At 47.3% G+C, this 24237-nt stretch overlaps 1 protein-coding gene across 14 annotated transcripts in view; it reads right to left on the bottom strand.

Annotated features, from left to right (window-relative positions):
• The window catches only part of GRAMD1B (GRAM domain containing 1B), a gene marked incomplete at its 5' end in the record, with an annotated part of 168168 nt that overhangs the window by 33477 nt on the left and 110454 nt on the right, over window positions 1-24237 (bottom strand). For 13 of the 14 annotated variants that reach the window (XR_013992506.1, XR_013992507.1, XM_081037377.1 and 10 more), the window contains 2 exons: window positions 6277-6297; window positions 12922-13132. Coding sequence is in view for 12 of the 14 variants with exons in the window: in XM_081037377.1 (XP_080893503.1) it covers window positions 6277-6297; window positions 12922-13132 (232 nt within the window). Of the gene's footprint in view, window positions 1-6276; window positions 6298-12921; window positions 13133-14872; window positions 14943-24237 lie in introns of all 14 variants that reach the window. The other variant, XM_081037372.1, reaches the window with a different exon arrangement.

Raw genomic sequence — 24237 nt, forward strand, 5'->3', positions numbered from 1 at the left:
GGTCTCAAGCCTGCACATGATGATGAACGGTGTCTTTGTCCCAGGAGTCTCAGCAGTTGGAAGAAGCAGCACTCAGGCTTTAGTGTTGCTTAAAAAGGACCTAATAAATGCACTGAAAATGCAGATTCTTGACTCTCATACCCAAAGATTCTGATTAAGAGGAACCTGGGGTCTCCCGATTAAACAGTATGGGAGAAAATAGAGGAAAAGTCTGAATCCTTCCCCAGACTTCTGTACCCCACACTCAGGTACACACCCTGCACAAAGCCACCGCCTCCACGCACATAATTACACTGTGCAGGATAATTACTCCATCACAGTACTATCAGGAAGGATCTACGTTTCAAACAGATTTATGTTTTCTACAGCACTCAGTATGATGTGTTTCAAATATCAGATGCTAAAAACTATTCACCAAATGAATGTATTTCCTATATACCTCTGAAACTGTTCCTGTTTACACAACATCTTATGAGTACACGCCCGCATAGATCCCCAATTGTATATGCATGGCTTCTCTGTGCCCAGTGCCTGCCAACACTTTCCAAATCATACAGCTGAGCTTCTCTTTGCCCTGTGTGTGTAAGCGCTGTCCTCAGCTGTGTCACAGGAGATTCAATGGAAAATGTCTGGGGTGATCAGATGCGTCCGTCCTGGGCCACTCCAGACCCCAAGATCTAGGCCCACAGGGTTGATCCTTACAGGAATTCCCCAGAAGCATCTGAGTATTGCTGTGGGCCAAATGAGAAGATGACTCTTTGGGTTGCAATGGGGTGAGGAGGTGCAGGATACACGCAGAGAGTCTAACCCCTGGGAATGAGTCTCAATGTGTCAGCCTTTGTCTCCTACATCCCCTCACATAGCTGGGCAGGGCAAGGCCGTAGTAACTCCAAGCCTGAGGAGAGGGAATTGGCCCTGGGCTAAACATTAACTCTATGGCAAACACTGGGAGCTGGGACCAAGTGGTACCTCTGCCCCCCCACCCCCCGCCCCGCCTTGGGTACAGGAGTGGGGGAGGGAAAGTGAGGAGAAGCCCAGGAGAAAAACAGATGGATTTTGGCAGAGTATTGGCCTCCCCTAGGAAGAAACAAAAGGCCCTCAAACCAAATCCGGGTAGAGGGGAGCCAGATGTGGGACAAAGGGACAGTGGAGACAGGGGGAAGCGACTGAGCAAAGAAAAGAGAGACAAAGTAGGTGGTGGGTATGATACAAAAAGGTACAGAGAGGACTGGGTGGGAGTGGGTTTCCTCTGGAGATAGGGCCACACTGCAGAAAGTTAAGGGTGGCTGTGGGGAAGCAGGGGTCAGGAAGACCCCTCAACATCATGGCTAAATAACAGAGGGGAGATGAATGGAGGTAGAGGAAACAGAGTCAGTCCCTGGAAAATAACAGCAGGCCACCAAGGTTGTCACTGCAGTTCCCCTTTCAGCACTCGCACTTCACTATCCCCCAAATATGTGAATGTCATTCCTACAAAGCTGTGTTCTCTTGCTCTCAATCTTATGCCTGCCAGACCTGCTTGGTCATTCTATGGGATGGGCACTGTCCCTTCCTCCTCACCAAAAAGCCAGCATGCCTAACCAGGGGCATCAGACAACTGGGGTGCTAAGTCTCAGGCAGCTGGCAGGTTCTGGGTGCCTAGCCTCTGATTTCAGAAAAGCTCTTTCCCCAGGTTGCCGTGGAGCTGACCTACCTTCAGGAGAGAGGTGAGGCAGATGGGGACAGTACCCCTGCCCACCTGAGGAGCTAGGAAGACCACTGCGACTGTTTGCTTCATCCAAGATGCAAGCCCAATGAGCCTAGCAGGGGCCATATTCAGGGACAGACTGCACCTCTCTGCCTCCAACTCTGCCTTTGGCCCCCCACTGAAGCTAAAGCTCTGTTCCTGCTTATCCCTCCATCTCATGTCTATTAAGGCTGTGCTTTCCAGGCTAGCAGCCTTGACGAATAAAATTAGGACGGTCCAGTGAGGAGATTAGGTGTAATCAGACCTGGGAGGGACGCAGGGCAGTTGTAGATAGCAAGGCCTTCAAATCTTGCCTTGACTTGAATATCCCTGGCTAGAGACTAGAAGCTTTCACACCTCAGCCTTTCCATGTGTCCCTGGGGTCCAGCCATTTCCCCTCATGAGATCCACTGTAGGCCAAGGTGGTTTGTCATCAATGGCTAAATAGGTAAATGTAAAATGTAGACAGACAGGTGAAGGAGTGGCTGGGGAGTGGGCAGGGAGGTGCTGAGTGGCTTCCTACCAGACCCAGGCTATTCTAACGGGCCTGAGATGTTCTCACAATGGTCAGCAACCCCGCACTGACTCTCACGGTCTTGAATCTGGCCAGGGCATTTCTAACTGTCCCTAGGTCTGGGGATTGCAGCCTTTACCTGTTGGAAGGACTCCCAGGGCAATGATGGGGCCTCAGGCAGTAGAACAGCTACAGCACTACCGTGTCAGGAGAGAGATTCTAAAGGGGGCTGTCAGCAGCGCTGAGAAGGGGAGATGGGGTGTCCTTCCCAAAGGCCAGAGTCCAACCAACTCAGGCAACACAGAGGCAGTTAGGAGGAGACTGGATGCAATGGGGCCTGGGAGGGAACCAGGGCAGTTGTAGGGAACTGACAAAGGGAAAACAGAGCAGACTAAGGGAAAATAGAGAACCAGATCAAAGCCACAGGAGCAGAGCAAGGGCCTCCTGAAAAACCAGGAAAGGACCATAGGAGGGCACTTCTGTGGATGGGGGGTGGGGGGAGTTGAACTGAAGTTTCCTGAGAACTTTGCACACAAGAGCATAGACACATACACACTGCATGAGCAGGAGCACCTCATGCTCGTGTGCACAGATCCAGGTAGCTCAGGAAACACATCCAGGTCAGAGCTTCCTGCTCAAACCGGGGCAATCATGCCTAGGGCAACAGCCATGCTTAGGCCTGTGCACAGGGAAAAGCACACTGGTACCATCAGAGTGGGCATATGTGGGGGTGACGCTTGCTGTGTGGAACACACCCCCTGAATCAGAAAAGCCCAGAGCCAGGGCACTTTAGGAAGAGAGCAGGCTTTTAATTGAAGGTGGGGGATCCCAATGTTACTTGAAGCAGGCCTCTCCAGGGCTCTGCCTACTATGGCAGCTGCTTATCATCCTCCGGATGTGAAAACGCACGAAGAAGAAAAGGGAAGGCTAAACTACACACAGCTCCTCACATCTGTAGCTCAGGCCGGCTGGAGGCCCCTTGTCACCTCTCAGCTTCTTAACCTTTGCTTAGCGTCTGCTGCTTCTTCCCAATGTCTACCTGTCATTTCTATTTCCTTCCACCACGTTGTTCTGTTCTGCTCCCTGTCCCAACTCGTGTTAGACCTCCTACAGAACCAGGGAAAGGGCAGCACCAGGCCGTGGAGGGCAGACACAAGGAGCCTCGTCCACCTGGTAACCTTAAATTGGGGAACACAGGAAGAGGGAGCAGCAGGAAGACATTTGTAGATGGGTCACAGGACATCTGGTACCATTTAGTTTCTGGGAGAACCCCCAGTGTGACAGCATGAGTCCAAGAGAATGGAGGTCAGGAGGGAATCACTAAATGCTGCTCAACACAGTCCCCTGTACACTTGGCCTCTGTGACTTAATGATTTGTGCTGGGTAGGGAGTCAATAATGCTTCTGCAATTCACTCAGAGTGAGGGCTGGAGAGTGAAAGGAGACAACTAGGACTAACAGAGGGTAAGAGGCAGCAAAGGCCTGGGAAAAGAGTATTATGGAGGACGATTTTATAAGGAGATTTGCACTCAGTGAGGGCCGACTGCCTCTGCATGTCTCCAGCTGCAGGTGGAATCAGACAGGAAGTAAGTCTTCGGCCATGCTGAGCTCCTCTATCTCTCACTTATCTGACATCGAAACCTCCGACTTTTGGGCCCCCACATGGCAGCTGGACCTTCCAGCCAAGAGGCAGGATCTATTTCTAGACATCCCTCCACTCAGGTAGACATTGGGAGGAAGAGTGCTCAGACGCCAGCTCTTATGTGTGGAGCTGAGGGAGAAGAAATCAGAGGTGAAAGGATTGCAGAGAGACAGAAGAGAGAAAGTAAAACCTACGAGAATCAGACAAAAAGAGAGAGCCAGCCAGGAGACCTGAAATCAGGGAAAGGAGAGGTAAAACAGAGGTGGAGAAAAGGAAACTGAGGTGGGGGGGGGGGCAATAGGGGAGTTGGAGAGGGCGGGGTCAAGAAAAAGAAAAGTGCGGTGAAACAGAAAAGCCTGATGGAAAGAACAAAGAGAAGAGAGGAGAGGGTGGAGCCTAGCAACAAGGTGAAGACTTGTAAGTCCCAATTTGGATGTTTCCATTGTCTACAGGTCTGCAGCCTCCTGTTTGCAGTTCCACTTTGGGGGCACTAATTTTGCAACACAGCTCAGAAAGGTGGAAGGTTTCATTAGGCGAAGGATGCTGGAGTCCCCACACAGCTCCTCAGAGAGCACCTCTATTCCCCTACCTCTCCTCCCACACAGAAGGAGTTTCCTCTCCTTCCAGGATGTGAGCTCTAAGCAGCAGGTAGGCCACAAGGCCAGGTGGGTCCAAGAGGGAGGGCTGGGAATGAAGGTATGGAGTCTGCCTTCTCCCCAGTGCAGGCCACCTCGGCCCTCAACTCCCCTCCCATCAGCAGCCCACCAAGCCCGGCCCTGTTTGTGCCAGGTGGGGCTAATCCTGGCAGATCAGTCAGTCTATGGAGCCTGCCTAGGGACAGGCAGGCCTGCTGAGCAGCAGGTCAGAAGCCACAGGGCTCAGTGACATGTGCTTGATTTGGGGAATCACTGAGCTGTGTGGGCAAACATCCCCCCCTGACCGCCCCCACCCCCCAAATGATTCTGGCCCAAATCCCTCCATTAAACTCAAGCCTTGGGCTGGGTGGATGGCTCAGCTGGTTAGAGTGCAAGCTCTAAACAACAGGGTTGCTGGTTCAATTCCCACATGGGCCAGTGAGCTGCGCCCTCCACGACTAGATTCAAGGCAACGAGTGGCCACTGAGCTTCGGGAGGGGCAGCCGGATGGCTCAGCTGGTTAGAGTGCGAGCTCTTAACAACAAGGTTGCAGATTCAATTCCCACATGGGATGGTGGGCGCCACCCCCTGCAACTAACGACTGAAAATGGCAACTGGACTTGGAGCTGAGCTGCACCCTCCACAACTAGACTGTAGGACAATGACTTGGAGCTGATGGGCCCTGGAGAAACACACTGTTCCACAATATTCCCCAATAGAATTTAAAACAAAACAAAACAAAACAACCCAAGCCTCTTCCTTATCCCCTCCCCCATCTTTCCCTTTCCCAGAGTGTCCTCAACTCTGTCATCCACAGCCAAGTCGTCTTGTCCCACACCTTCGCCATGCCCATGTAACTTGCTGAAGTAGAGCCTGGGATTAGAGAATGGGGGAAAGCTGGCATCCACGTGATCAATCAGGATCAAGTGGAGGAACAGCAGGCTCAGAGAAAAATAGACAAAGACCTGAGGGCCAGACTATGGTTGCAAACTGCCAGCCCCTCTACTGTGCAGTCCCAGAGGGCAAGCACCATCTGACAGGGGCCAGGCGAGAGACTTCAGCCAGCTGCTCCTCATGGGAAAAGTTCAAAATCCTGCAGCGCAGTCTATGTGGCCTTTGCAGGGACTGCCTGCTCCACAATGCATTTTGTACTTCTTGGGTATGGAGCAGCAGGCTGAACCACCCCCAGGGACAACTCCAGGCTATACCTTCACCACAGACCCAAGCATAGCGGATATTTTCTAGAAGGGGCATGCCCTTGGGGCTACTGAGGTATGCCGGGGGTGGCAGTGGGGTGGTAAGTCAAATTCCATTACCTGGGACACCTCCATACTATTGAGGGCAAGTTTTCTGGCTTAATTTCCCCCAAAATGTCTTGGTTATGGGAAGGAAATTGCGGCCCTCAGTTCAGGCCCAGAATTCTGTCTGGTCTTGGGACACCTTCCTGACTGGTCACCTCCAATAAGTCTGGAGGAGCCTTGCCCAGGAGTCTAGAGAAGGAAAAGGTGTGCCAACTCTCCTTGGTCTCCCTGAATCCAACCCTCACCAGTAATCCTGTTCTATTACAGAAGGTCACCACTGTATCTGGTTTTTGATGGGGAATGGGGCAGGTCAGGGGAAAAGCGCACCCTTTGAGGCTCCTCAATTTGCTTCAGACCACAGGCAGCCCAACTGCACTCCATGCTTCATTCCCCAACCACATCCATGTCCACGCCCCTCCAGTTCCACATACCAACAAGAAGAGAAACAGGGATACTTACATTATACCAGCTCTGGCTTTTCTGAAAGGACAAAATAAAAGAGAAGGTAAAATTAGTCAAGGAAGTAATGGTGGACATGGCCAGGGTATTCCTGGCTCCAGAGGTAAGGTTACACAGAGAGCAAAGGGTGGGAAGGGAGAGGAACCCAAATGCAGCTGAATGCTTCCCACGTGGCAGTTTGGGAAGGGCCCTCCTTTCTCAAGACAGCTCCAGAAGGAAGGCCCGGGGAGCAGTCCATGCTGGAAGCTCTGCCGCGTTGGGGTGGCAGGCACTGGCAGCACCAGGTAAAGCGGAACTGGAAGGGAGTCAGAGCCCCATCACAAGGTTCTTCTGATGGGGGAAGGGATGCATGGCAGGCATCCAAGACCCGGTCCCCAATGGGCCCTGTGACCAGAAGCAAAGTACAGATGGAGACCAACCCTTGGAGCCTTCTGCTCCAGGTCGGCTCCTCTGCAGAAGGCAGAATGGACGCTTTGGTGTAAAGGGGGAAAAGGGACTGTTTAGAAACGTCTTCCAACTGTGTTCTCAGTGAATACAGGAGTCAGTTCCTCCTCCTGCTCAACAACTGACTGATCACTTCAGTGACACTAGCAGGGGAAGGGTTGGGGATTCTGTACTGGGAGGAAACTTAAAGCATATAATTGCTAATGGTGCCATAAATCAATACCAAGAAAAGCAGACTCCGCCCCAGCTTCAGAATTCAAGTATTCTCCATTCCCAGCCCTGAGCAAAGATTACTCATCTTCATGGTAAATGAAAGCTTTTTAGGGAAAGAAGAGGGAGGACTAAGATTGTGCCTTGTCTACCTCTGATCTCGATGGCCTGGATTCCTATATGCATATCCTGCTTGGCAGATAGGCAGATAGGAAAGACACACACATACACACACACACACACTTGCTTAGGCCTCATCCCTTGAGGTGCTGATCCAATAGGTTTAGATTGGAATTGGAATATTTCCAATTTTAAAAAGCTTGCCAAGGGTGTAATTCAGGTAGAGAATCACTGAGGAGAGGAAAATCCTGCCAGCAGGTCAAAAAATTAACTACACAGAGGTGTGGGCCCTAGGCACAATTAATGACCTTTATCCGCTCTGCCTGGTCTTAAGGGGCCCTGACTCCTAAGGGAAGAAGAGGGCAGCCAGTCTCTCAGGATATCTGCTGTGCACTGTCCGTCGGGTGGAGGACGGGTGAGTGAGTCTGTTGTGAAAAAAGAATGGTCATGTGATCTCCCCCTCGCCAGCTCTCCCATCCCACCAGAACATCTCTGTAGAGACCATCAGTCTTCATTCCAAAGGGGAAACATGTAAGCAGAGGGGAGCATGCGTGGATGGTGCTGCCTCTGACTGGTTTTGTTTCACCCCAATCTCACTGGCCAGAAGGGCAGATGGCAAGGCAGGTTCTCAAATGCCCTCTGCAAGATATGCTCTCCAAGGTCATTCCCCAACAAAGGCTGTCACCATGGCCCATACTCCCACCATGGCCTCGTCTCCTCCTCCAATCCACAGGTCTTAGTAGGTAAAGGGGCCAAATACAAACATGCAAAACCAACTATTTCATCATTGACGGAGCTACTGCCACATGGGAATCCTGGACCTGGAACTGAAAATTAGCCTCTAAGAATTCTGGCATTGGGACATTTAATTCCTAGGACCTGACTCTGAGATCACAGGGCATGAGGCTGTGCAGATATTCATTAAAATACATTTCCCAGTGTGGAAAGGCATGTTTTGGGAGCTGGCAGCATCGAATGCCCCACAGTTTGCCTGCAACAACAGTTTGCCTGCATTTCATCAAACCGAAGCCAGGTTATCAGACATCTGCTTCACAGCTGACAACACTCTCTGTCGCTCACCCCCTAGTTCCTCCCACATTGTCCTGACTTTCATGTAAGACCCTAGGAGGATGGAGAGAACAAGAACTTGGGCTGGTGGGGAGACCCAAGATCCTTTATTATTACTCCTACAGTGCTCTCCCTCTTGTTTCAGGTTAACAGAAGAAGTAGATGTTCTCTTTTCATGTACTGCCATACAGCACATGTCCCTTCTAAATCTGTTTGCAACAAAGAACATCAGAGTGACAAAAAACTACAACCAGGAAACCCATGTTCCATCTCAAATTAGCTGTGTGATATCTTTGTGTGGAATATTTTCTCTTTTGTAAAGACAGGTAAGAATGCGTGTTCTCAAGTATGGAAATGTGAAATATACCATCAAGGGCAAGTACTTTTGTCTTGTCCCTCAGCGTGAGAACTCTACCCCTAACCAGCTCTCTCTAAGCAGCTTATGTGCCACCACTGAGGGTGCCACTGAGAAAAATGGGCACCCACTCCTCCAGCCTAATCCACGGTAGCCCCTGAGAATATCCACTGTGAACATGAATCCCTGAACTCTGACCAGCCTTGTAGAGGCAAATTTGATCCTCGAGGCTCTGTTCTCCCAGGACTCAGTCCCGACAGGGAGAGCCCCTAACATGGGGGCAGGGAACCCAGAGGGGCTGTGGGACTCAGAGGGCGAGAGCAGGGGTGTCCACTGGCAGAGGGGAGGCTGCTTACCCCTATAGGTTCACTGAAATGCCCCTCCTTGGGCCAGAGGCATGGAAAAAACAGAACCAGGGAGTGAGGATGAGGGATTTTCTGACAGGTTATAAATGAATTTGGCTAGAAGGGGAGGAGGGAGTCAGGAAAAGTATCCTGGGGATGGGGAGCTGTGTAGAGCATGTTTCTATTGCCTCCTAGAAGAGGTCTGAAAAGCAAGTGTCTAAGGGAATGCAAAGCCCAGGGAAACAGACCCAAGTTCCCTAAAAACATCTCACCAGCTCAAAGGCTCTGGGAGTCTGGAAGATGGGGGGTGAGGGGACAAAGGCGGGGACGAGAGGAACTCTACATCTAATAGAAATTAGGAGAAAAAACAACTTCTTACTTTGATCAGGTTAAGTCTGTCATACTGAAAAGAAAACCACAAAAATTAGGATTGAAAAACAGGGAAAAAGTCAAAGGGAAAAGGAGCCAGAGACACAGAGCCAGGGTGACACAGTGTACCCGGTGTGGGGAGGACCTGTTTGGGGTCATGGGCACCTCCCCGGTGGGTGTCCTACATCAGGAAGCGGCCACTGGCTCCCTCTAGTGGCCACAAGCCAGCACCACAGAGCAGAAGCTGGGTGATAGCACGAACTCAAGGGGTCCTGGGAAGCGGAAATAAAACTGCTCTGGTCAGGGCTGCACCTAGGAACTGTCGGCCTCAGCAGTACAGTTACAGATTCACAGGAGAGGATAGTACTGATCACCTCGCCCAGTCCCTACATAGTAACAAATGAGGAAATGCAGGCCCTGAGAAGGAAGACTGACACTGTGTGAGGCCTGGCTCTAAGGGGAAGTGGAAGCACTTCTCATCTTGCCTGAAAATATATGATGTCCCCTCCTCTCTGAGGTAGACTAAAGACAAAGTGAGGTGGCCTAGCAGGGATAATAGTGACAGTAGAGCTAGCTACCAGCTCCCCTGCCAGGGAAACATTTGGTCAACCTGTGACGATATTCCACCAGGGCCTTAAGCGGGGATATCCCCACTACATGACCACACTCTCCACCTCACCTCCGCAGCTTTCCCTCACTTTCTGCTCCGGGCCCTCTCAAGTTTCTTTTCTAAAGTCTGTGTGTCCCACACACGCATTTCCCAGATGGACCACAGTTGCTACCACTTCCACCTGGGGTGGTAGGGTATCCCTCTCCCACAAGTCAGTTCTCTTTTAACTGCATTTAGAGGATGGTGGTGGTGGTGGTGATGGTCATGACTGGTGAGACAATGGGGTGAGGAGGTGGCTATCCAAAGCCAGGGAACTCAGAGAGTATGTGTCTTCTGGGGAAAGGCACTGACCCATACAAGCTCAGAGCACCTGCTCCCTAAAACATGTCCCACTAATAAATGAGTCTCCTGCCTCTGAATTAAGATAACATTCCCAACTACCACGTTTCCCTGAAAATAAGATGTAGCTGGACAATCAGCTCTAACTCATCTTTTGGAGCAAAATTAATATAATATCCAGTCTTATTTTACTATAAGACAGGGTTTTATAATATAATAATAATATAATAATATAATAATGTAATGTAATATAATATAATATAATATAATATATAATACCGGGACTTAATATTAATTTTTTATCCAAAAGACGCATTAGAGCTGATTGTCTGGCTAGGTCTTACTTTTGGGGAAACAGGATACTCAGGTTTGGTTTGTGGATAATCTGGGCAGTTTCTTATCTCCCTTTCTAGACTGTATGCTGCCTGAGGGTTGGGAATCTGGTTTTCATGTTCACTTCCCAAAGAAGACCTACCATTTAGGAGATTTTAACAAATCCTCATTACTGGGTACTCACCTCAATGCATCACCTGACTAAAAGAGGCACTCTGTAAGTGGTGACTAATTACCATAAATAGGTATTGCTCTGGTCACTGAGTGTCTTGCTAGGTATAGAGTAAAAGGGTAAGGGAGCTTAGAGCTTCACCTTAGGATGGAGAAGTGTGCAAAGACTATGGGCAGAAACAGAGAGATAGAATAACCTGATGCCCATGTCCAGCCATATTCTGCCATCTCCCCAGGCAGTCAGAGGTGTGAGAGGCTCAGAACGGGATGACAGGACATCTTAAAACCCTGTTGCCAGACATGCCTGTACCTGCCAGGCCACCTGAATACACAGAGAACTCCTCTTGGCTTCCTCACTCCAGGTAGAGTTCCTCCTCCCCTGTCCACAGCCAGTAACAATCATTTAAAATCCTCAGAGACAAGATGTGCTTTTAGCCTGAAGGTCACAGACTATAGGATCAGCCCTGTAGCCTTTTGTTCTTTCTTCAGGAAAGATAACAGCTATTCACCCTCCTCCTATCCAAAAGACTTATCGAGGCTTGAGACTATTAAATCATCCCTCAGCTTTCTCTTCTTCAGGCTACATCCCACCCACCCTTCCCATGGGTATTACATCCTGACCCTGCCATTCTAAGACACCTATTGTTAACTCTCTCCTCCCTCCAAGTTCTCCTCAGGCCTCTGAAATCCTGGGGTCATGAGCAGACTCTGGCATTGTCTCTCTGACCTGGCCGCATCTCTGTAGGACCTGGCAGGGGCTACTGCTAATGTCCACCAACCTCCAGGTGCTGGCACCAAGCCCTCTGGGAGAAAAGATCCCCTCTGATCATTCTCCAGCATCCTAAGAACATCAGGAGCCCCTGGACTGGGTGGTGGGTGGAAGTGGTAAGGGGTGCCCAGGCTGAGCAGTTCTCAGCAGGCAGGTGGAGGGAGGGAGGGTGACAGGCAGAGCTCCTGAGGTCACTCTCCTGCACCATGGAAATCACCTACTAGAATTCATGACCCTCAATCAACTCTTCAGGGGAATCAGGAATCACCCACCAAAGCAGGTCTAAGGGGTATCAGGATCTGAAACCCAATTGGATACGGCCTCCCTTCCCTAAAGGAATGAAACTAAATCCTGGTAGGATTCTGCTTTTAGATGGCACCATGTATGGAGGGAACAGATCCCCAGCCCCAGGCAGTGTTTGGGGAGCAGGCAGAGACATGGGGTCTGCTCTCCGACTTCTGGTACAGTGGGAATGGTCTCTTGGTGACTTTAAGCCAGCCTGCCAAGGGCAGTGGGGCCAGCCTTCTGGGAAAGGAACCAAGCAAAACATGGCTAGAATGGGCAGGGGCAGAGGAAGGGGTGCAGAGCACTACAGACAATTCAACATTGGAGGGAAGACCACAGACAGAGACAAAAGATGGCTTACTTTTGAGAGGCGCTTGTGAGACTAAGACCATGCATGCAAAAAAGGTATTTGGGAAATGGTGGGGAAGAAGAGGAAGAGCAACAAATCAAAAGACAAATTCAGGTGGAAGCCAGTTCTCGCACCTCCCAATCCCCCCACTCTATCCTACCCCAGGACCTGTGAGTCCAGTGCTGGAGAGGAGCTTTTTGAAGGAACATCAAGACAAAGACATCTCTTGCTTCCCAAAGGACTGAGTGGGGAGAAGAAACTCTCTGGGGAGCCATAAGTAGCCCAGGCTCCCCACGGCTTACTTTGTGCCTCTCCTTAGGCCAAGGCCTGGGTACTCAGGTGGTAACACTGACACACTTGGGAGGAATAGAGGGGCCCTGTCACTATCTTCTTGGCCAGATGAGTATCAAGTAGGTTATTACCAAAAGAAAGAAGGTTGATGGCCGGGGTGGAGGTTAAATATAGCATTCTGCAACATTCCCTGAGGACTGTCATTCCTGGCACTACCGTTGTCCCAAATAATGCTCTCTTCTACCCCAAATTTGAAGAAGATAAAAGAGCTAAAGAGATGACCCCTCCTGATCTTTGGAGCACTCCTCCTCCAAACCTCAAGGTACACGAGGCTCCCTAGCTCCTAAGGGAAGATAACAGTCATCATGGAATCATTTTACCAGCACCCTCTCTGAGCACCTACTTGAAAAGATAAAATTTAACTAGGATCCTCCCTGCCTGCCCCACCCTTGCCTCACTGAGTAAAGACTATCTCTGGGACACCAGGCCCGGTCAATCACATCAGGTCCTTCAAGGAACAGGATCTCTATCTCACTGTCCCCCCAACACCCAGGACCCTGCAGAGTCCTGGGTGGGCATCTAGCTCACCTTGGAATTTTTGCCGCCACTCCTGCCGGACTGTGAGGAGCAGCTGCGCTGCACACCCTGCTCCGGTGTGGACGGAGACTTGTCTGAGGAGTGATCTGAGCCCTTCTCCACCATGGTGTCTCCGTCCGGGTTCTGTGGGGTTGGCGAGCGTGACCGCTTCCGGAGGATGGGGGAGCAGGCCGGTGTGCTACGGTTTGAGTTACTGGCAGTGCTGCAGATGGAGAGGGATAGGAAGGGGAGGAGGAGGAAAGAGAGGCAATGAGTTATTGAAGGCCAGAGATGGGTTCCAAGGAGCCAGCTCAGGGAGCCAGGGTGAGGGGCTGGGCTGAAACCCAGAGAAGAGGGCCCAGCTACCAACTCATTGCACCTTAATACCGCTGCTGGCCAGAAGAGGGTGATGGTGCCAATGTGAAATGGAAATAGGAATAGGAAGTGGTAAGCAGGGAAACTGTACGTTTCTTCATTTATCCATCCATCCATCTATCCATCCATCCGTCCGTCCATCCATCTAACCATCTATCTGTCAATCTATCCAAATATTATTAAAGCCCCTATTATATGCCAAGAACTGTCTAGGGCAAAACAGAATTTAAGAGCTGAAAGATGCATTAGGATCATCTAGTGCTATCAGCTCATTTTATACATGCTGCAAATCCAGTTTTTACATTTTGTTTGGGAGCTATTTGTCCATATAAATGACAATAATAATCCTACTTTTCAAAGCATTCACACACAGAGCATTTCACTGGGTTCTCAAATCATTCCACCAAGGCAGTAATGACAAATGCTGTAACTCCTGTTTAAAAACTGAAGATTAATGCATGGCAAAGAGAAGCTAAGTGTCCTCTGATCACAGAGTGTTTAGAAACAAAATGTAGACCTTCTGACTTGTAACTCACCTACACCATACTATTTCCTTGTAAGTTATATTGATTCCTGCTTCCCCTGCCCAAGGTAAAGGTGAACACAGCAGCAGTTCTCACATTCCATATTCCCTGACCCCAAATTCATTTACAACAGGTACTTTGTATACCTCCACAGTACCAAATTCACCTACGGCACAGTTTATAAGTGGTATAAATATTTACAATTGGATATTAGCTTGTGTTCTTAATGGACTAGAAGGAAAAGAGATGAAGAAAGTAAGAGGAGAGGAAATTAAATGCAGTCAAGTTCTAATAGGTTTTTGCTTTTCTCTGAGAGGATGAAGGAAGGACAGAAAGAGAAGGAAAAGGAAAAGGTTAAGTAGGAAAGATACATGGGAAATGGGAAGGAAAGCAAACGTGAGACTGGGAAACCAAAGCAGCACAAGGGGAGATGGATAAAAAAACCGAGGTTCCCTCTCAAGGACTCAGCAGTCAGAGAGCAGGGTCAGGTTCTGGAAACAACCTGGAAGTGGAGCTGGGGCTGTAATGGCCCAAGGAAGCTCTCTGGGAGCCTCATCCCAGCCTTCCCTATGTGAGGGGAATGCAGGGCAGGGAACACTGTGTTTTGCATAAAGATCTACCTGCAACCTCAGATGTCCCATCGGACCCATTTGCAATGAAAACCATGTCCCTTTCAACAGAAACTTCCACTTGGGGGATCCTCAGCAGGGAAAATGGGAAGGAAGCCCCAAAAGCCAAATCAGCAAGTGTAGGGAAGAGGTCAGCAGGGGCAAGGGCAGTGCTCTAACTTTTGGAAGAAAACTGATAGGAAAATGAAAGCAGATCAGGGAAAAGGAAGAAGACAAATGTGATCGGAGGATGGATGGAAACACATAAGGCCCAATATTTTGCTTTACCCCAAAACAGAATTTACATTTAGACACTCACTTATAATACAAACAATAACTGTGATTTAGAAAGAGGCTCTTCAGGTTCTGACCCCGTCCACGACACCCTTATCCTCTGAGTCTCTAAACTCATTCACTACTACAAAACCCTCGAGAAAGAAAATTGTGTTCTTTTACCTCAGGTGGAAAAGCCGAGCCTTAGAATGGTGGCAAGAAGATCCTCACACACATCTTCGGGTGGAAATTCCTGAAGGGCAGACTCAGGCATTGACCTTTCTGGGGTTGCCTCCTTTCTCTTGGTCCAATTCAACCCATGGCCAAGGACTCCGAGGTTCAAACTGTCTTCCAGAATTATTTTGCTGGAAGAATAGCCAGGAACTCTATCCCTAACCTCAACTAGTTTGCTGAGAGAAGCAGGAGAGTGTGGCTGACACCTAGCATATGCCCATCCCAGACAGGATGAACCCACAGCTTGGTTCCCGGAGGTCTTTTTCTTAGATAAGAGACATCTACACACATGGCGAGTCCAGACTCAGAAATGGAAAGGAGATGCTTTTATCCTTCCTCAAATTCTGAATACTGCCAATAACTGCCTAATGAGGAATTCAAGCAAAGATGGGCAAAACATTCTTACCCAGAGGAAACTCACTCCAACGATCCAAAAGCACATGAATCTCAGACACTCAATGATCAAAATGTCCATGATTTATTTCCTCATCCCCTAGGGGCCCCACATCAGCTAACCCTACATAGGCCACCCAAGATACCCAAAATTCTGCTTTTAACACATCCATCAAGAAACAACTTATAGTGCCATCTGTCACTTTAAATCTTTGTCCTTATAAGATTGTTGGTCATTTGTGTTCTTGAAAAATCTCTCCTCTCCCTGGTGACACACACCTCTCCTATTCCTCTTCTTATCTCAGCCATTGTCTCCTCTCACTGCTCTGCATGAAATTCAGTCCTTCTCCAAAGGTGAGTCCTTCACTGCCCTAGCCATTTCCTGCTTTCTATGACTTCAACTATACCTCGAACTCTACCTGCGCCTGGCTCTGCTCACACTTGCTGGCTTCGGCCCAAGAACCTGCTGCCAAATGGACATTTCCTCTAAATAGATGTCTCAGGAACACTTCCGACTGAAAACCAATCCTGCCATCTTTCTTCCCAAACTTCTTCCTACTTCCCATGCTCAACAGCATTATCATTTCCTGGTCTCTCAGGCTGCAAACCCACCTCTTCCATCTCACCTGACAAAAAGTGAGTCACTGAACCCTGTCAGTTCTATTTTTATACAGCTCTTTAGCCCATCCTTCCCTTACATCCCCAGGGCTTTCATTCAGGTTCTCAAAGCCTCTTGCCTAGACTCTTCTCATAGCCTTCTAAGTGGTCTCCTCCATCTCCTTTTCTTCTTCCGTACTCATTCACACTTTTGTCATTCAATCTGTCTAAATACAAGCCTGATAGTATCTTTCTGCCCCCTACCAGCATTCATATTAAAGTCTAAAATCCTCAGAATGGAATTCAAAGGTCTCTACTGAAAATAATTTGACACTTATCTATATATGCCAATATTTTATCTTTCCTAATACTCTCTTTAAAGAGTTCCCATATTTTAGTCCCACTTATCTTCCCCTGGTTTTCTTAATATGCATTCTCATTTTGCTGCCTCTTGTCTTCTGTAACACAAATCATTACGTGAAGAGCCTTTTCCCTCCATATTCACCTCCTGTTCTTCCTTGAAGACCCATCTCAAACCCCACCTTTTTGGGGGGGGAGGGGGTTGATTTTCAAACCCCACCTTCTCCAAAACAGTTTTCTAAATCTCCACCACTGAACTCATTAAAGCATTGAACACATTTTTCCTGGTATTAAAATGAAGATCTATGCATTCCTGAGGGCACACACCTTTGTACCTCCCATATTGCCCAACATTTCGCTCTGTAAGTTGTACATGGTCAGTAAATGCCTCCTGAACTGAATCTCATTCTGGTGAAGGTCTTCATACCCATGATTTTAACAGCCCCCAGTACCATGACATCTCCCAAATCTGCATCCCCAACCTTTTAATATTAATCAAATAGCAAAAAGTTTATGAATTTTAGGAGTTCCTGGCACAGTGCCAAGCATTTATTAAGCATTATCTTATTTAATCTTCCTAACCAACCTATAAGACATTAATGGATATTGTTAGTCCTATTTTTCAGGTGATAAAATTGAATTATTGACTGATTAAGTAATTCACCTAAAGCTGGATACGTGGCAGGAAAGGATTTGAAACATAGGCCTATCTGATTATAGAATTTGTTCTCAGAACCAGGCACTCAAAAATGTTTCTGGGTGAATAAACAGGAGTACAGGTGGACAGTTAGGAAGGATGAAAAAAAAGGAATCAACTTCCTGCCTCCAGTCTTCAATCCATTCTCTATTTTGCTGTCAAAATGAACTTTCTAAAAAGTAAATTTGCCATTTTTGACCATCTTCTTCCCCGGTTAAAGACCTCTATGGTTTCTGCCCAGTGTCTCCCTCACCCCCAGTCCCACGCTCCATCTTCACTCTGATGCTTCTCTATAAAAGAAGTGTTTGGAGCTATAGTTCCAACTTAGCAAAATCACTACTAGACTTGCTAGGCTCCTAAAATTTTTTTAAAAATCACCCAATTATCCTATAGATTTGGATGTCCTGCTGAACAAATAAAACCAATTCCTATGTATCCATAACCTAGAGTAATTGTGTCTTTCAGACAAACTCTATGATGTGCCATTAACCTGGCCTGCCACCATTATTAATAATAGTATGGCATTACATTTCAAAATCTTGGGATCTTCAAGGGGAAGAAAGACTGGTATTGGAGGGGCTATTGCACTAAGGTCCCCTTCCAGAGTTCAGAATGAATACATCCAACTCTTAACTTCACTTATGAGAAACCTGAAAAATAGGGAGGCTAAGTGCCTGGCCAAGGTAATATGGCTTCATATCTGCATCTTCCACTGCAAATATTTACTGAGCACACGGCATAATGCTAGGCATTCAAGTTCATACTGGTGAGTAGGAGAGGTCCTGGTGCTTGGAACACTATAGTCAGGAAGAGCTAGACATGTATTCCTCTCATTTCAATATAAGCAATGAGTGGTGTGATAGGAGAGAGTAAGGGAATCTTAGCCAGCCTGGAGGGATCACGAAAGGCTTCCTTGAGGATATTGCACTTGAGACTTGAGCTGGGTTCTGAAAAACGTGTTAGAGTTAGCCAGGTGAAGTGCCGGGTAGTAGGAGGGAAGGGAATGTTCCCAAAACAAAACAAACACAAATCAACAGCAGTATGAATAAAGGTGTTAAGGCCCTAAACGGCAATGAAATACAGAGAGCATTACAGGAAACTATGTGTTACTGAAGCATAACATGCTTAAACTAATGCTTAAGGCCTCCTGTAATCAACTCTCCCCAATAGGAGGTACACTGAGACCCCACCAGCCACCTGTAACCCATTGCAGGGGGCCCCAGATGTCATTCACTTACTTCCTATTCATCCAATTTTTAAGACGTCCAACAAAGACTATTTCACTACTCTCCTGGTTACCTTGCTAAAAAATAGTGCTTCCAGGGTGGCCAGTTAGATCAGTTGGTTAGAACGTGGTGCTAATAACACCAAGGTTGCTGGTTCGATCCCCACATGAGCCACTGTGAGCTGCGCCCTCCTTAACAACAACAACAAAAAAATAGTGCTTCCTTAAGTCTAACCACAATACCGCATGCTACAGTTTTATCCTACTTCCGATAGTGAGGTCTGGCTTAAGACCTTGAGAAATATAAATTGAGGACAAAGGCTTCCCCAACCTTCTGCAGTGACTCTCTTTGCAGCATCTCCCACTCGACATAGGAAGCACCACACTACTTTGCTTGGCTTTCTTTTCCCATCGTATGCTCATTGTGGTTCTGTGAGCACAGGTAGATTTTGTCAGCAAGCCAGCTCCCCGGTCAGCCACCTATACATTGTTCAGAACCCTGAGCAGAACAAAATAGATGGTGTTTCACTGGGCCTCATTCAAGTTAACTTGTTTGCCTTTAAAGAAATCGATCATTTCTGCCCCAGAGATTGCAAACTATGTACCTGTCGCTCTACACTCCTGCGCCTCCACCTCTCGGGTTACAGCAACTCCTTTCCCACTCTCACCACAGTGTTCCACCACCCTGGCTCATTCCCAATCAGATTCCCACCTCTTCTCCCCAGCCCTGGACACTTCATGTTCCCTTATTGTTTTCCCTAAGCCCAGCCCAGCAATGACCTGGATGATCAAATGTATGTACAGCTGTAATAGTTTCAATGTCAGGGCAATGGTCATTTTTTTTTTCTTTAAGACTGTCTGACACATTCCAGGGCATCCCAACCTAACAGAAAAAACATTTAATCAGAAATTTAGAAAGCCAGTTTCAAATGAAACATTTGTTTGCTGAGGGCCGGCTTGGGCCCTACAGGGTTAGGATTAATTGCCAGTTTGTGGTGTCAGCAGGCTGAGGTTTGAGTCCGAGCTCTGCCACTTGCCAAGTGACCTTGGCCTCTAGGCTTCATTTTTCTTATCGGACAAATGAGAGATACTAATACTTATCTCACAGAGCTAGTGCATGAAATGAAATAAGTACAATATTCAGTGCAGTGCCTGATACATAATGAATGCTCAATAAGTATTACTGAGGTGTTATTATTACTATTACAAAGGCTTTTGTTCCTCTCTGTAAAATGTGGAATAAGTATCCTTGCCCTCTATCCTCCCAAGCATTACTTCCCACAGTGGGGACCAAATCCCCCTGGGGTGCTTTCTTAAAGGGCAGAATCCCAGACCCACCCCCACTCAATTAATGACCATTTCCAGGGGATGGTCTTACAATCTGCATTCTAGACAAGCACCACAGCAGACTCTGACGCACTCTAAAATTTCAGAGACACTATTCCCAAGGACTAATCTTGTAAGTATGAAGGGATAAGTGACATATTTGCCCTAAATGACGGAAACCTGCGTACAACTCTGAGTGTGTCAGCTGTTCAGTGTCTCCCAGGTGGGTGGACTCGCTGGAACAGAAAATCCATTGATCGCCTCTCAGCCTTTTGGCTAAGATCAAGTGTAGAAAATCCATTGAGCTGGCAGTAGAAACACCAACGGAGAAGAACCAGGAGTTGATGGAGAGTGGGCATGAAGATGCGATTCTCAAGGTAAGGATACCACTTAGTGAGTACCCAATGGAATAATGTCACCTTCTTTTGGTGTCAAAGCCTGACAATTATCATTAAGAGCCCATGCCCACCGCCATATTACACGCACCTGATCCCTCCCTGCCTTTAGTAGCATCTAGTTAAAGCTACTAATTCCTAACAGATGACTACCCTGTTATCCAGCTATGCACCTCTCATACCCATGCCAATTTTGAAGATTCAGCCATAATCCTCCTCAGTTCTTTATGATAGCACTGCAAATATCCATGTGAATTAGCCAGCTCTACTTTGAATTTTCCCATAGCACAAGCTCAAGTGTCTGACATAGAAAGACCACAAGTGTATTTACATAACATGTGCATGAAATTTACATGCTGTCTGCAAATGCCTCCATGAGGTCTGTCCACTAAGCGGTTCCAAATTAGGGAGTTTACTAGCCCTCTCTGAAGATGGTTGTTTTTTAGTTCCTCTCTACATTTCTGCTTGTCACTTGGCAGTGTCTCTGTACCCTCTTAAAACCACACCGTGACAGTAGGAAAGAAGGACAGACCCAACTAGAACTTTTAGAGGGGGAAAATGGCCCAAATCACAAATTCCAGCAGGACTGCAAATTTCCCTTGGACTCTACTCCTTAGAGAGCAAAATACCACGTCACTTAACAAAAATGTCTTCCTAGGCCTGCTTCACTCGTTATAATGACCTGAGCTCCTGGTCTTGGCCCCTTTACTCATGAAAATAAAACCACAGTCTCAGGTACCCAAGAGATGACTGGTGCACAGAGAGAGTTGAAGGGCTTGTCCAGTCCAATGCTCTCACTATGATGGATGGGAAGCACAGGTCCAGAGAGATGGCTATCCACCAGGGGGTCAACAGGCAGCTGGACATCTCGCTGCCCAGGCCTAGGGTGCTCAATAGCGTAAGTCTCAGTGGATCCCCCACACACACTTTTTCGGATACTGGATGGGGTGGCGTTTGAAAGGATGAGAAATACACTATCGTCCCCTCTATGAGGAGCTCCCTGTGACGTTATGGAACCCACTCTTAGTGGGCCTATCATTTGGAATCTATAAACCTGGTGGCACCTCTACTATTGGATCCAGTTCCTTCTCTAAGGGAGGAAGCCACCAACTTGCTTTCTGTGTCCAACTGTGATTACCTGGTTGAAGAAAGGGGCCAAACATCTTCTACGAGATGCTTTTCGTTGTTGCTATGTTAAAGCAGCGTCTCAGCTTGGTCCCAGCATGCCTACATTTGGCCTGGATGTAGCAGCACGTTGCGTTTCATCAAGGGGCGGGAGAGAAGAGGGCTCCCAGAATAATGCCTTTCTTTTCTATCACAGTTCATACAATGCCAACTACAGAGCTTGACACAGAATGGGAGCAAGATTTTGACAGAGATGAACATCCTGTACCCTCTCCTCTGTTTGGGTAACTTACTGAAATTCCCTGGGGGCTTTCCAACTTGGGCCTTTGGGTAAAGTACACAGGGTATTCAGGGACAGGTTCTGTTTGTCTTGAAATTTTGAAACAAGAAGGTGGAACTAGACTGTTGCCAGGTAATACTAACACTAGCAGAGAAGAGACAACTTACAAATGGGTGACTGATAGTTCTCTAGACTCACTAACCACTTACTGGTCATGCAAACATTGGCTTACAGCGTCCACACTGGCCCAGGCCCCACCCTCTCTCTGCAATTTGTCCCTCACTGGTCCTCATCTCTGTAGATATCGTGTAGATAATTAAAGGCACTTCCTATGGCCAACAAACTCCACTTACCCATTCCTCTTTCCTCGTCTTGTTCAAGTATCTATGGAAAGTTATTTTAAAACAATTTTTTTTAAATCTTGCAATGGTAATAAATGATGGCAGAGCCTATCCAAAATATTTGTATCCATCTGACTAATTAATAACTAGATACATTCTCATTAGGGATCTACTTAAGCTTGGAAGGGATTACTTGTTGTGGGGGAAGTCCTAGTTAGTAGTGGCTTCCGTTGTTGATGAATTTATTAAGTGACCAATTAACGTAAGGTCAAGACCCATAGAGTCTTTGGCCAAGCAGAGAAAAGCAGAACTTCAGTTAACCCTCTACTGGTGTGCTCAGTCCAGAGAGGTGATGGGGGGAGGGCTGGGGACAGGGCAATAGTTGTTTATCTTTTCTACTCAAGCCAAAAAGAGGTTCCTCATCACAACACTGAGGCCTCCATCCATCCTACCCGCCCCACTGCCTGGCTTTCCTGCAGCTTCTGTTCAGCCCAGAGTTTGGAATTCAATCCAGGAACAGGCATGACAAACACTATTTTTCATTTCCATGGAGACCAGGGCCTGCAATAAAACCAGGACTCCATGCCTAAAATGCCAAAACAGCCTGACCCACTTTCCCCCCTTCCTACAAAAACAGAATAAGCTTGTTTGGGTCCTGCGAGAGCTGACAGAAAAGCCAGAGCTCCTGTTATCTCTCTGGACATTTTGAAGAAGAACAAATTCTGATAACCTTTGAAAACACAGATGATGCTACAGAACCACTGTGAGAAGTCAGACACGAATTGTTTTAACCAAAGGGCTCTTTGGCTGCACCAAATCCATTCTGTGCCCTTGTCCTAACCTTCTGGAGGAAGAGGTTCATATCCCCTTAGAGATGTACTTATTGACCGGAGAGCCAACTCCTGGAATGCAAACTTGAAGAACTGTTTCCTCAACTTCATCTTGTATTGCTTTCTCCCTCACTTTATTCTAGCCTCCTTGGATTTTTTTGTTCTTTAAATATACCCAATATATCCCTGAGTCAGAATCTTTGCACTTATTGGTCCTTCTGCCTGGAACTTTTACTCTAGAGTTTTGAACTCTGGTTCCTTTTTAACAGATTGAAGCTCAAATGTCACCTCCCTGGAGTAGGCTGTCTCAAAGTACCACACCATCTAAAGTGGCCTCCTTGTCCCCAAGCAATCATTACTGTGTGGTTCCCCAGCACCTCTAGTACAATGACTGGCACACACAGGGATCCCAGATACGTATTGCATGAATAAAGGAATGAGCTCTTTTTAAAGCCGTTCATTCCATTTTTTGTACACTCAGATATTTTTTTTCTTAAGCCTGCCCCAAATCTGCCTTCTTATAACACCAGACCATTGGTTCTATTATGAATTCTGAATCCATGAAAGCTAAAATATGACATCAATTCCAGACTCTTTGCTGGCCTCATCACTTTGTCTATATCTGAGTTTAAATTCTGAGCTTTTTTGTGCCCTCGAGAAAAATTGCTTTATCTTTTTGTGCACCTGTGTTCTTTGTCTGGTGAATGATCACAACGTACCTTAATCAGGGTGAGGGGCAGAAACTTAAAATAAACAGACAAACAAAAAAACCTAGACAGTGCATCCCCAAAGTAAAGACTTCCTATAATTGCTCACAGAATGAAAAAAAAAAGTGGTAGAAGTCGGAAGTGAATTCCCAGTTAGGAAACTGAATCCTGTTTCTAAGTTTGTCCTTTCCTCATGGCAAGGGGTGGGAGTAGATTATTGCGATTCTCATCTTCAGCTAGTCGTTAATTGCACAGAGCTGGAAGGGGAAGTTACCATGCTGCTGCTAAGATAAAGCAGAAGACACTAAAATTAAACATAAGGACTTGCTAGTGTTGTACAATTGCCTTTCCCTGAGATCATTTACAATAAGACAGACCCCCAACATTTGGGTGATGGTCCTGCTGGGTTTGCAGGCAGTGTTGGCTGAACTGACCTATCATAACTGCCTGTAGTTTGGAAAGAGCCTTAGTGATCATGTAATCCAACCTCCCACCTGGTATAGGAATTCCCTCTGCAAGGACCTGACAACAGTCACCCCTCTGCTTCAGATTTCCAAAGAGAAGGCACTCACTAGGAGTCTACACACACGTTAGAACAAATCTAAAGGGACTTTTAAGCGCCATGGTCTTTATCTCTCCACGTCGATGGTCCTTATTTCTCCATGATTCTCAGTGATCACTGTCTACCCGGGTCTCTCTGAACTTCACAGTCTTTAAATATTAAGTACACTTCCTGAGTTGATGTCATTAAACCAGGATTTAGTGAGCACCTATTATGTGCCTTCAACTTCATGATATTCATCTCAAGGGCCCCATATGGCAGCAACTGTGCAGCGACCATGTCATGGTTCTTTGTATACACAATACTGAACATGATGTGGGGCACAGAGTAGGGATTTAATACTTTTAAACTTGACTCACTATCAATGTCAGTGAAAGTATTTCAGAAGCCTCAACACTCAGGAGAACTGGACCTTGTGAAAACAGGAAAGGTACTAAGCTACCCCAGGAAACACCTTCCTTGAAAGAGGTCTCCAA

Source organism: Rhinolophus hipposideros (assembly GCF_964194185.1).
Source record: "Rhinolophus hipposideros genome assembly, chromosome: 24".
Classification (NCBI taxonomy): domain Eukaryota; kingdom Metazoa; phylum Chordata; class Mammalia; order Chiroptera; family Rhinolophidae; genus Rhinolophus; species Rhinolophus hipposideros.